The sequence below is a fragment of the Telopea speciosissima genome, chromosome 3 (assembly GCF_018873765.1).
Source record: "Telopea speciosissima isolate NSW1024214 ecotype Mountain lineage chromosome 3, Tspe_v1, whole genome shotgun sequence".
NCBI classification, from domain to species: Eukaryota; Viridiplantae; Streptophyta; class Magnoliopsida; order Proteales; family Proteaceae; genus Telopea; species Telopea speciosissima.
In genome coordinates, this window is record NC_057918.1 from 1,459,072 (window position 1) to 1,472,728 (window position 13,657).

The 13,657-nt window shown below is 39.6% G+C and overlaps 1 protein-coding gene across 3 annotated transcripts; it reads left to right on the forward strand.

Moving 5' to 3' along the window:
* Positions 1-4,612: 4,612 nt before the first annotated feature.
* On the forward strand, positions 4,613-11,453 carry LOC122655313 (auxin response factor 2B-like). Of its 3 annotated transcripts, none has more exons than XM_043849516.1 (15): positions 4,613-5,020; positions 5,136-5,248; positions 5,543-5,638; positions 5,713-5,769; positions 5,870-6,025; positions 6,120-6,204; positions 7,005-7,095; positions 7,178-7,342; positions 7,977-8,096; positions 8,203-8,278; positions 8,378-8,549; positions 8,693-9,609; positions 10,282-10,472; positions 10,596-10,811; positions 11,183-11,453. In XM_043849516.1, the coding sequence occupies exons 1-14, from the start codon at positions 4,864-4,866 to the stop codon at positions 10,774-10,776; spliced, it is 2,577 nt and encodes an 858-aa protein (XP_043705451.1). In that variant the 5' UTR covers positions 4,613-4,863; the 3' UTR covers positions 10,777-10,811; positions 11,183-11,453. The 3 variants fall into 3 exon arrangements, with proteins under 3 accessions (XP_043705451.1, XP_043705453.1, XP_043705452.1); XM_043849518.1 differs by having other exon boundaries at positions 10,596-10,804; positions 11,180-11,453; XM_043849517.1 differs by having other exon boundaries at positions 10,596-10,799.
* The last annotated feature ends 2,204 nt before the right edge of the window (positions 11,454-13,657 follow it).

Consider the following 13,657-nt stretch of genomic DNA (forward strand, 5'->3'; position numbering starts at 1 on the left):
GGAGTATAACTCATGACTTGTGAGTTGTGACGTGAAAGTTTTCCTTCACCATGGGGGAGGAATAATCCCGTCACCACTAGTTTGTGAGCATGTGATGGAACAAAAAAGTTTCCCTTTACCAACAGGGGAGGAAGAATCCCTTCACCACTAGTTTGTGACCATGTGATGACGTTTGTTCTATCATCAACACTCACCCGCTGTTGCTTGGAGTTGAAACTACCCATTCCCTTGGCAGATGGTATCGATGCCCATGGTGAGGGAATTCTTATTCAACCACGGGTGAAGGGAAACTTGGTCCAAGTCTAAAATGCCATTTGTTTGTGCCTAAAACTATATGCGTTTTTTTATATTCTAATTTCATTATTGAGGTAACCAGATAATTTTACATGGGGCCTTAACTCCATTTTTGTATAAATTCCAATTTCGTATTAATGAAACCAAATAATTTTACATGAGAGCCTTAATTCTATCATTTTTCGAGATTCCCTTGTATTTTCTTATTTAGTTCATACTCCTCTACGTTGATTAGAAATTTTTTTAATGTGTTGAAATGTTGGGTGTTACAGAGATAAAAGTCTTACATCAAGTATCTAGGATCTTATATGTGTCACCATATACCATTGGGTTATCACAACTTAATAGTTTAAGCTTTTAGATTGGACCCCCAAGTGGTATTTAATTTCATGGATTATCTCTCTCTATTCAACATAGTATCAAAGCCATGCCTTTTTTTTTTTTGTCTCCTTAAGATGTATATCCATTTGTATATTGAAGCTACACATAAGGTATCTAGGACTTCTAATATGTTTTCCTTATGCTTTTGAACTAGACCCCAAATGGTGTTTTGTGGTTATCCCACTTTTTTTAACATGATATCATCGTCATGTCCTTTTGTTATCACCTTAAGAATCATATGATTCATATCCATGTATATGTTGAAGCTGTACGTGGGGTATCTAGGACCTTGGATTTGTTTTCATATATCATTACACTATCTCCACCTAATGGCTTAGGGTTTTTTGGATTGGATCCTCATATGGTATTTCATAAGTTATCCTACTTTTTTATTATTAATTGAATGTGGTGTTCTTGAACGATCCTTATTGAGACTGTGATAGTTTTAGAACTTTGGCATTAATAAGTATTTTTAAAGGATAGAGCTATCCATTACATCCTAATTAATGTAGTGTAGTAGAAAGGGAATGCAGTGAATGATACTAAAACTAAGACATTTTATGCTTGCGATTAAAGTGATGCTCAATATTAACCTCATATGTATCCCATTATTGGAAAACCAGGTTTTGACTTAAGCGAGTCACCCAAGTCGAGTTAAAAGTTTGGAAAATCTAATCAGGAGTACGTCATACAAACTTGACCACTGTAAAAAAATAATCAGACTTATTAATGAATCACCCGAGTCAAATAAGATTCAGTTGTTTTATTCGAGTCACTACAAATTCCGCATAAACTCCGCGAGTCTAGTCATTTTTAAATAGCTCAGCCTAGTTATCCGTGTTACTAAATTAATGATTGAGTAAATAATCAATAAATAACAGATGGAATCACATGTAGACCTTTCTTATTGTTCACTATGGATGGGGCTACCCCCCATTGGTTCCTAGGACTGAATCCTAGGTGACGATTCTATTTTATTTTTATGTGTATTTAGCATGATTCTAAACCCCCCTGGTCGCCAAGGGATCTCGAAAGCTCACGGACAGACGCCCTCAAGGAGGATAAAAGGACCCCTGCTCTAGAGGTTGCGGTAACCAGAATTGCTTCAAAGCAACAATGATAAATAAAAAACCAATGGGATCCAACAATCAAAATATTAAAACAAATATTTAAAATAATGTAGATCAGTCATCCACTGGTATCCTAAGTTTATAGCATTTGAAAATGATATATGGACCTGGCAACCTGGAGTATTTAATTGTAAGAGAAGAGTTCTCTGTGTGGGAGCATGGCCCCTGTGCACACGAAAGTATCAACAAGGCGGGCATTTTCGACTTTCATGGGGCCTCTTTGTGTGGGGGCATGGATCACACTCTCCTGTGGAAACCGTTTCCCCTTAAGTATAATCTTTGAAACTATCTGGCAACATGTCTAGTGAATTTGAACATAAACAAACTGCCACGTGATAAATGAGAGGTTGGGTTCTAAGTATGGGCATGCTAAGCTCATATTCATTTGATTAAGATGATTGTCCATAATATGTGCGCTGGTGTGTGGGTTGTCCCACATCGGATGTGTGTGTGTGATGTGTGTTGTGTATATTCGTCATTTCACGATCCTAAAAATCGATTAACCTTTTGAAATTGATGCGTAGTTTGTGTGATTACACTTCCATTAAAAAAAAAAAAAAATAAATAAATTGAAACTTCACAAATGCAAAACCATAGGAAAAAGATGACCATGTAAAGTGTAAACAAACCAAAAGTTTCCCATTCTATTTCTCGTGTAAAGAAATTTCTCACTTATTTCGGGAGAAAGAATTGAGATACGGTAGGATGATAAGACCTCATCCTAACCTCCTCAGATTGGATGATGGAGATAAATAAAAAAATAAATAAAAAACAGAGGTTTCCATGATGCTAGAATGTAATATTACAGTGAGAAAAGATTTGTTTAGTAATGGGACACATTTTGTATGAAGAGAGAGCGTGTTTATGTGATTTATGGATAATTATATTAAAGTGTATGAGAAGAAATCCTTCCCGGTGTCGTGGGTTTTTTCTTCAGTGAATAAACAATTTATTTGCAAAAAAAAAATAAAAAAGTATAAAATATAATCTAATAAATTAAAGGAAAAATAGTTATTTGATAGTGTAGTGCCTACTTGGTGGTGTTTCTTTTGTTCTTTCACAAGGCATCATGGAATGATGTTTCTATCCCTAAATAGATATTTAGGTGTGTTCACCTCTTGATCCAGGCGATTGTATAGAGACTATGCAATCAAGTAGAGATCTCTTACTCTTTTTAATATCATGGAATGGTATTTTTACGGAAAATTATCACCTCCAGTTTGCTGACCGGCCCAGTTTTCCAGTTCCTCTAATAGGGGGATGGTGGACCCCACCCGGGCAGGGTGTTTGGGCATGGGTAGAGAGGTCATTTTAGTCCCCCTTTGTTAGAGGAACTGGGGAACTGGGCCGGTCAGCAAACTGGAGGTGATAAAGATCCTATTTTTACGCACTGTATAGCGCATAGCCACGCGACAAAGCATTTTTTTTTTATAATTTTTAATAGCTTTCCAGACAAAGATTTTGCATTTAGTTGCTTTAGACCATGATCACAAATGCTAGAAGATTATTATAAAAAAAAAAACCCAAATGCTAGAAGACAATAAAATGGGTCCCCTGTAACTTACCTCTCGGTTGCTTTTCCCAACAAGGTAACCCTAACACGTGGCTTCTTCTATGCTGCCGTTACGACTTACTAATTCCCCCTACCCCTCTTCCTCCTCCACTCATCTCTCTATTTTTTGGTAAATAAATAATAAATAAATAGATATAAGTCTTCAATTTATCGTTTATTATCTCTTATTCTATTCTCCTCTTCCAATATTCAGTACATCCATTCCATTCTCTTTCCACCTTTTTCTTTCCCTGGGTCGCAGTTTGCTTGAGAGGGACGTGAAGTGATGCCGCAGGGACTCGTATAAACATGTTCAAGCCCTTGGATTGGAATCATATCGTCTGATGAACTAACTTTGGGGAAAGTGAAGTATTGAATCAAAGAGTCAATACTGAGAGAAGAGGTGAGATTTTGATGGATTAGCACGAGACGAGAAGTTGCAATTAGATTACACAAAATGGACAAAGGCTATTCATTGGAGGAGCGGAGAGGACGAGGGTTTCAGTTTTCTTAATCTGCTTTATCGACACGTGTCCTACGCAACAACATCGACAAAGCGAACAACAGAAAGTGAACCGTAACGGAAACGGACTCCGACGAGAAGGCTTCAGCAGTTCAGCAGATCAAATAAAAGTAACCATTGGTTTAACCAGCGGAGTTAAAATTGAAACCAAGTAACCAACCTACGAACCCTTCCAGACCTTACCCGGTTCCACTCCGACCCTGCTTGTATATTGCTTGTAAATAGCACGACAAACCCATTTCCCCAAAATAACACAAACTACTTTAGACTTTATTATTAGCAGCGAACAGTGTTGGTTGGTGATAACGGCGTTTGAGATTAATGGATTTCTCCTCTGCTTATCATAGTCTTACACAGCGGAGCCGCCGTTGCAGAGTTCAACTTTACGAGACTTTTCGCTTTTTTCTTTTTGGGTTTTGCCTTTGCCCGTAAACGGGTAGGCAAAGGCGGGTAGGCAAAGGCGGTCCGATAGGTAAGTTAGGAGTGACCGGGACTACCGGTTAGAATTTGACCGTGGTTGAAATGATTGCATGCTGATTTTGACCCTTGGTTGAGGTCATGCAGTCGAGATGACTACTGTGCGATGGTTATGGCAGCTGGACCTCCCCAGTAGGCCAGTACCCCTCAGACTTATCAGTGAGAGAGAGAGAGAGAGAGAGAGAGAGAGAGAGAGAGAGAGAGAGCACATTTGCCATTAGAAGCAGCCTAGCAGAGGAAATAGAGGGAGGTCCTGGAGGCAGATGAGAAAGAAATCGAAGAAATTGTCAAATCGAGAGAAATCGCATGCAGACATAGAGATTGCTTTCCCTTTCCAGTCTAGGGTTTCAGAAGAGTTTCTTCTTCCGGTGGAGTTTTGAGGAATTAGGGTCTTTAAAATCAGTGCTAAGTAGTTTTGGTTCTTTCGAGTAATTAGGGTTTTTAGGATTTAGATTTATTTGCTTAAGGAGCTGCAGATGAGAGATCTGTGCTGAAATTTCTAAGAGATGGCTTCTTCAGAGGTTTCGATTAAAGGAAATTGCAGTAATGGCCGTGGAGAGAGCTTGTCTTCCGGTTGCAGCGAGCCTAATGACGCCGGAGTCGCGAAGAACAGCGTCTCAGAGGCCCCCAAAGAGTATCCAATTTTTTCGACCGGTGGAAGAGGTGAATCCGGAGGGGTTTTGCTTATAGCCGGCGACGGCGAAATTTTTGTTTACGGCGTTTTTTCGATGGACTTGATTCTGATTAATTGTTTTTGTGATTTTCGATGTTGTAGTAGGTTCTGAAGACGCGCTATATACAGAGCTTTGGCATGCTTGTGCCGGTCCTCTCGTGACGGTGCCACGTGAAGGGGAGCGAGTTTTTTACTTTCCTCAGGGGCATATCGAGCAGGTGTGTGTGAGACGACTGTCTGAACATTTTGTTACTCCTTCCTCCCTCGTGCAATCCTCTTCTTTCCATGCAGTTCAAGTTATCCATTGATTTTGCTTTCCTTCAATTCATATATTTTAGGATTAGAATTTCCGTTGGAAATTCTGCTTTTGTTCGCACTTCTTTTTGGCGGAACTGGATCAGTAATTCAATTTTTTTGTGGATGGATTTTCCTCTGTGGCTTTGCTACTTCTGTCTATTGCCTTGTTCTTGTCAATGTCCTTATTATTTATGTATATTTGTGTTCAAATCCAGGTTGAGGCCTCAACGAATCAGGTCGCTGACCAGCAGATGCCGGTTTATAATTTGTTGCCGAAGATCCTCTGCCGTGTGATTAACGTCCATTTGAAGGTATTGCTCCGTCGTATGATCCTCTAGCGATGAGTTGGGGTTTAAATATTGATGTCAGTATTTCTTCGTTGTAGGCCGAACCTGACACCGACGAAGTGTTCGCTCAAGTGACTTTGCTTCCTGAAACAAATGTATGCGTCGTATTAGGGTTTCCATCTTTTTCTTTTATTTTCTCGTCAGAAAGAAAATAAAGGGATATAGCCCTAACAATTTGGACGTATTTATGATCAGCAAGATGAGAACTCAATAGAGAAGGAGTCGTTGCCCCATCCTCCTCCACGTCCTCATGTACACTCATTCTGTAAGACCTTGACGGCTTCAGATACTAGTACTCACGGTGGATTTTCGGTGTTGAGACGGCACGCAGATGAATGCCTCCCACCCCTGGTTAGGGTTTCTTCTATCGCACTTAAAATTGCTTGCTTGTTTATCCTAGCAGTCTTAAGTGGTTCTGAGAGTTATTTCATTTTTGTCTCGACAGGACATGTGCCGGCAACCACCAACCCAGGAATTGGTGGCCAAGGATTTGCATGGGGTTGAGTGGCGTTTCCGGCATATATTTCGTGGTAAATAACTTTCCCTTTTCTTCATTTTGAGTAGTAGTCCTACTCTTTTTTGCTATTTTTATCAAAGAGATCTTAATTTTTCTCAAAAGCATCCTTGATGAATACTTGTATCTGCAACCGAGGGATTTCTTATTGTCAAGTTGGGAGAATTTTCAGGCCAGCTGAGAGGTTCAGGTGGGGAAAAGATGATAGAGGTTGCATATTCCTCATGGTTGCCCCCATTGCTTTGATTCTGGCTTTTTGAGTAGTTTGCTACTCATCTTTTTTGAGTTCTGTTAGCACTGTGCGCCATGGTGCTTAGTGGAATATCCGTTGAATTGCCTTCTCTTTCATGTGTTGAGACAGATGTCTCTAGAGTGGCAGGTAGGGGTGGAGTTTTGGCTGTTTTACTTACCAACGAAGTCCTGTAAATAAAATATGGGAAAAGGCCCTTCCTGGCAGAGTGGTGCCTGTTCCCAGACACTAAGGGAGGCGCAATGACCGCCCCACACCTGTGAATGCAAAAATCCTGCTCCTATCGATGCTCCCATGCGCTGGCGCAGGGGGTTACACTGCCAGACGGAGAACCTGCTCCCTTAAAATATGTAGGCAACACTAAGTTTTCAAGGCAAATCTACTGGATACTTTCTCTGTTGTACAAAACCCAGTCTGAAGCCATTATTCCTTCTGGTGGTGCATTTCAGCCGTCCATGTAAGCATTTATGAAATTAGAAACATCAATTGCATGGGAGTAGTCTTCAGCCACTATTATGATAGTGTTATGTGTTCTTAGGTCGATTTATAAATCTTGAAAATGCCAGGTCAGCCTAGGAGGCATCTGCTTCAAAGTGGTTGGAGCGTCTTCGTCAGCTCCAAAAGGCTTGTTGCTGGGGATGCTTTCATTTTTCTCAGGTTTACTATCTCCTCGGTGGTTGTGTTTGATGCTTACAAGTTACTGCTCATGTCTGATGTTGTAACTATTTCTGGCCTCCAGAGCTGAAAGTGGTGAACTTCGTGTTGGAGTTCGACGTGCTATGAGACAACAAAGTACCATTCCTTCTTCTGTCATATCTAGTCATAGCATGCACCTGGGAGTCCTTGCAACGGCATGGCATGCTGTCTCAACAGGAACCATGTTCACCATCTATTATAAACCTAGGTTTGTGATTGATGCTCATATTATAGTGCACATATGTCATACTTTGAACTAGCAGTTAAATTTCTCTGGAAAACGTCCTCACTTCAGTCCATATAGCACTTGTGGTGTGATCCATCAATTTTCTTGGCCAATACTTGATCCATAATACTATCAATCAGCATATGTATTGGGGTTTATTAACATCAATAAATTTGTCTTGGGATTTATTAGAGTATTTATCATCTTTGCAATCACTAACAGAAAATTTGTGGGATGTGTTTTTTTTCATGATTCTGTTGAATATAACCTAGGCAACTATGCCAAAAGGAATCCACACTTATTGGTTTTGAGTGGTGTTCCAAAGCCTAGATGTGTTGTGCATTTGCCTATGTCATGCTTGTTAACATCACTAATATTGTTTCTGGGATGTGTTGATGTGCTGACATGGTAGTTTGGTAATTGTATATCTTATACTAGTATCTCGTTGAAGTAAAATCTGGTTGGGAACTGATAATGTACAGTTGTAATTATTTGGATGAACAGAAATCAAAATGGTTTGTGTTTAAAATATCTTGAAATTTGCTTCTTTGAAAGATGCCTCTTTTATAGGAGGTCTTAGATAGTGTTCTAAATTGCATCCCTGTTCAAATCCCAGGACAAGCCCTGCAGGGTTTATTGTTCCATTTGATCAATACATGGAATCTGTCAAGAATAACTATTCTATAGGGATGAGGTTCAAAATGAGGTTCGAAGGTGAAGAAGCTCCGGAGCAGAGGTATAATTTCTTCACTTTGATTTTCTCACTGGAGTGGCTCCTATTGAGTAGATCTCTTGGCTCTGAGATTGTGGTTTGTTGATGAATACTTTTGCTCCTGTTGAAGGTTTACCGGCACCATAGTTGGTGTTGGTGATGCTGATCCGAACAGGTGGGCTGGATCAAAATGGAGATGCCTAAAGGTAGTTTCATTGGGTGTTTGGGAACGTGTGATTCTCCTTGATGCTTGCATACTTTTGATCCATTAGTATGCTTAATGCCAACTATTCATGTTTGCTTAGGTCCGATGGGATGAGACTTCTTCTATTCCTCGTCCAGATAGAGTTTCTCCATGGAAAATAGAACCTGCTCTGACCCCTCCCGCTCTGAATCCCCTTCCTGTACCTCGGGCAAAAAGACCCCGTACAAACATGGTACCGTCTTCGTCTGATTCCTCTGTTCTCACGAGGGAAGGTATAAAGCACAAACAATGTTCCCAAGGCCTGTCTGAAATAATATTAGAAGAAATAAAAGAAATGTAAAGGGCAAATAGATTCTGGTTAGTGGTGTTCTGTTGGTGTGAAATGTGCTCATAACTTATTTGTTGATTTGTTCAGGTTCATCTAGAGTGACAGTAGACCCTTCATCAGTAAATGGATTTTCAAGGGTCTTGCAAGGTCAAGAAATATCGTCCTTGCGAGGTGCCTTTGCTGAGAATAATGAATCAGACACTGCTCAGAAGCCAGTTGTGTGGTTCCCTTCACAGGGAAATGAGAAAAATGACATGGTTTCTGCTCAGAGAAGATACGGAGCAGAGAATTGGATGCCTCTGGTGAGGAATGAACCAACGTATACAGATATACTGTCAGGTTTGCGAACACCTAGTGACACCGCCCATGGATTCCGCCAATCCTTTGTTGACCACAACACAGATGATTCTAACGCAAAGAAGAAGCATTTCCAAGACCAGGGAGGGAAATTCAGCATATTTTCAGGCCCATGGTCCATGATGCCATCTAGTCCGTCCCTGAACATGTTGGAATCTAGTATCAAGAGTACTACACAATGTGGTGATATTCCTTACAGTGATTTGAGTGTATTCCCTACGCTGCAGAATCTTCGAGGAGAGCAGCATCAAGGGAACTGGATGTTGCCTCTTCTTCCACCTCACTCGGAAAATTCTCATGCCAGGGGGCTAAGACCAGAATCTGAATTATTGCGACATGAAACAGTGAAATCCAAAGGAGATGGAAACTGCAAGCTCTTTGGTATACCTCTCTTTAGTAATCCTGAGCCATCAGAACCAGTGCTGCTGCATTCAAGTACCAAGTGTGAAACAGAAAATGATGTCCATCCTGTGTTGCATCAGCCACAGGCTTTGGAATCTGACCTACATTCTGAGCAATCAAAGGGGTCAAAGTCAGCTGATGCTGCTCTTGTGGGTAATGAGAAAGAGAAGCCGTTTCAAGCTTGTCAGCAGCTATCTCGAGATGCAGAGAGTAAACAACAAGGTTCAACGAGGAGTTGCACTAAGGTTTTTTCTCTCTTCCAGTAACATTTAATTATTATTTTTTAATTTGATTTTGCAACAGATTCTTTTTCCTGATATTCCATTATGGTCTAGGTATTATAATGCATGTGTGCAAATAGAACTTTGTACGAACAGATATTCTAATTTTTTTAAGAAAACATATTTTTGAAAAGTTCATTTAAAAAAAATCATAATTATTTCTACTATTTTTTAGTAGATATTACTTGCATAGCCCATGGCCCCTTAAAGTTGAGCCTTGTTGAGGGGTGAACTAACTCATCCAATATTTGCCAAGTCAAACTTTTGTCCCATCAGATTAGAGGGGGGGGGGTTGTTGTGGTAAGTAATTTCAATTGTTTGATTGATAGGGGACACGTTGGGATCATCTATCAATTTTTGAAGGCAATTCCATTCATTCGCCCACAATAACTCCTTTTCCTTAACATCCAAATCTGAAGAAAATAATTTATTGATTATGCCACCTGTTTGTATGCATTTAGGTTGATATCTAGGATTAGTCCAGGATGATAATGATGATTTGCCAATATTTAAGGCCACATAGATGAGTTTATCTTGATGGACTGTTGACAGAATGCAAGCGAAGATGACTATAATGGTGCAAATTCTGTTATGCAATTTTGTCTGCAACTAATTTGTTGAATCAGCTTATTTCAGGTTCACAAGCAGGGGATTGCTCTTGGAAGGTCTGTCGACTTGAACAAGTTCAACAGTTATGATGACTTGATTGCTGAACTGGATCAGATGTTTGAGTTCAATGGTGAATTAATGGCTCCCAGCAAGAGTTGGCTGATTGTGTATACTGATAATGAGGGTGATATGATGCTTGTAGGAGATGATCCCTGGCAGTGAGTGTTAAAACAACTCTACTTACCATTGTCCTCTTCTTCCAAGCTCAAATAGTAAAGTGTACATATGTTGGTTTGCCCCTGGGATCTATTTGCCTGAAGTATATTTATCTTTTTATTCAGAGAATTCTGTAGCATGGTTCGTAAGATCTTCATTTACACTAGAGAGGAGGTTCAGAAAATGAACCCTGGGAATCTGAATCCGAAGATTGAAGAAAGCCCAGCAGTAGCACAAGAAAGAATGGGTGTAAAAGAAGTGAAATGTCCACCGCCTGCTTCCACAGCTAGTTCTGATAATAGTTAGGCATAAATTGCCTGGCTGTGGGTAAGTATATATGTACCCTTTCATTTTTTTTTATATTGAGAAATGAGTGTCAATGACAAGATCCGCATTTGCCCTGGTGTGATGGCTGTGTTAAATTCCTGCATGAGGTCTCAGAATGGTGGTCTGAATACACCGTGTGTGGTGGTTCTTTACCCGACCTCTGGAAACATTAAAAATGCAAAAAACTGATTGCCAGTCTCCTTTGAAGCAGAGATTAAAAAAAACAAAAAAACATCTTTGTAGAGACTCGTGATGATCTGGCCTTCTGCAAGGAATTGGATGTGTAGTTGCTTGCAAATATACCTATTATATTCTCTAGTACTCGGGTTCCACCTTGATTGATCAGTCGCATGTGGTTTTACACTTTTACCTGTCCTTGCATAGGTTGAAGGCTGCACTTGAGACTTGCCAGAAGGGATATTGGGGCATCTCTCCTCTCTAGTGCTAAGTAATCCTACTCTCCCCCAGGATATGTGGCCGCATCATATCCCAGTTTTGATGCAGTGTGATTGTTTTTTGTTCAGAATAGATGATATTGCGATGCTTTTATCTGAGTATATGATGTATACATAAATATATATATGCGTATGCATATTCTCTGCAAGGATTTAGGGTGACTTTGCATCATCCAACAGTGTATATAGTTCCCTTTTGTTTCTTATTCTCACTCTCCCTCTTGCCTTTATACCATTCCTTGTATCCAAGAACAATGTTTCTGATTTTCCTTTTTACTGTAGTGTAGTAAAATATTAGAAGTTGCAAGCTCGGCTCTTGACCAACACCTTTTCTTCTCTTGAATATGACCGGCCTGGGTTGTCCAGGTCCAACTTAATATCAGATGTAGGGGTAGAGGTAAACGCCCCGGATCAGTCCATAGTAGGCTGAGAGCCAATTGGGGTGTCAATCGGTCTGTTTGGTCTGGTTTTGGTATGAGAATTGTGCATCTTAAACCAAACCAATAAAGGGGTTTCGGTTTGATTTGTATTGATATTTTATATTAATTTATTATTGGGGTTGGTTTTGGGTATGGTCCGGTTTGGATTTGGTTTAACTATTGGTTTCTTGTTGTGTTGGATCGGTTTGAGCTGGTTTTGGATTTTAGACCCTTCCGCTGAATCATGAGACTTGATAGATCAATGTCTGGTTTTTCGCTTGGTCACAATGGTAATTTCGATTGAATTTTTATTGGAAGGATGGCTTAAAATAAGGGTAAAAGAAGTCTGTCTCACTCCAATGAATCTTCTATCCACATAAAAAGATAGGCCACATGTTCTCTGGGCCAGGGACGCAAGCTGTGCTCAGACATATGGAGGTGTGCAAAATGATTACCCTGCCCCTGCCCCTTGAATGGCAGGTCACAATGGTAATTTCGATTGAATTTTTATTGATAGGATGGCTTAAAATAAGGGTAAAAGAAGTTTGTCCCACTCCAATGAATCTTCTATCCACATAAAAAGATAAGCCAAATGTTCTCTGGGTCAGGGACGCAAGCTGTGCTCAGACATATGGAGGTGTGCAAAATGATTACCCTGCCCCTTGAATGGCAGGCCAATGTGTCTTGATACAAACTACGCTGTGGCACATAAAACACCAGCACAAAAAGATACCTCTCTTGTTTTGAGGAAGGGAGATAGGAGTGTGGCCTACACCAGTGCAATCACCAGTCTCTCCAGTTTCTTGTTGAATAAATTAGACTTGTGTATATTTTTAAAGGATAAAGTATTCCTTCACCTCTAATTCTCTAAAAGTGTAGTGTTGAGAAACTGACATTTGCGGGTGCAACATCCAATGGTGTCAAGCTTGAGAAAAAAGAAAGAAGAAACTGATTCAATCGACCTAGGTATGTTTGATGTGGCTGTCGGCCTCTCAAGTCCACACTGCACCAGATCAAGGAAATGAAGGGGATTTTAATCCTCCTTACGATTCACAAACCCTGTCTAGGGTTTCTCGTATCTTCAAAATAACCTCCCGACTTTCATTCCTGCCCTGCAGTGAATGAGATTCTACATCGTGGGTGGAAGAAAACTGGGTCCATTTAAATATTCAGTTTTTCACGAGTTTCGATTTTGACTAGCGCACGATTGATTCCAATTCTGAAAATACTTTTGACTCATGGCCTTCCAATTATAAATACAACTGTTTTTATAGCCCAAGAATGGAAAAGCGACTTAGAATGCGGTGGAATGCATATCAAACACAGCCTTCAATCAAATACAAACATAGCAAGTTAATTTCATAAAAAAAATAAAATAAAATTGTCAAATTAACCTTCCATGTACTCCTGCACTAGCAATTTTCTAATTTTCTTTAATTTTTACATACACATCCCTTCCACTAATATGATGACAACTTAAAAAGCATGATATAAAATACAACTGTTTTTATAGCCCAAGCATGCGGGGGAATGCATATCAAACACAGCCTTCAATCAAATACAAACATAGCAAGTTAGCTTCATAAAAAAATATAAATCAAATTGTCAAGTTAACCTTCCTTGTACTCCTGCACTAGCAATTTTCTAATTTTCTTTATTTTTTACATACGCATCTCTTCCACTAATATGATGACAACTTAAAAAGCATGAAAAGGTTTATATCTTTGCATCTTTCAACCCAGAAAAAAAAATAAGACAAGGTTTGCTAAGGGAAACCATGAACATTTCCACTGTTCACACTTTAAATTGAATAGAAATGCAATACTCCTGGTGGTCCAAGAGAAAAAATAAGCGGCAGAAAAATTAAAGGTACCCAAAAAAAAAAAAAAAAAAAAAAAAAAAAAGAAAAAAGTTCCAAACAAGAGAACAAATATCTCAGCATAACATTAAAAATTGCCTGGTAATGTGGCCTATGCCAGCAGTAGG

What these genes read in the sequence shown, in the direction of transcription:
- LOC122655313 (XM_043849516.1), top strand. Translation starts at nt 4,864, where the DNA reads ATGGCTTCTTCAGAGGTTTCGATTAAAGGAAATTGCAGTAATGGCCGT. An exon ending in CTTTGCTTCCTGAAACAAAT is followed by an intron (nt 5,770 to 5,869) that starts GTATGCGTCGTA and finishes ATTTATGATCAG; the next exon opens with CAAGATGAGAACTCAATAGA. An exon ending in ATGAATGCCTCCCACCCCTG is followed by an intron (nt 6,026 to 6,119) that starts GTTAGGGTTTCT and finishes TTGTCTCGACAG; the next exon opens with GACATGTGCCGGCAACCACC.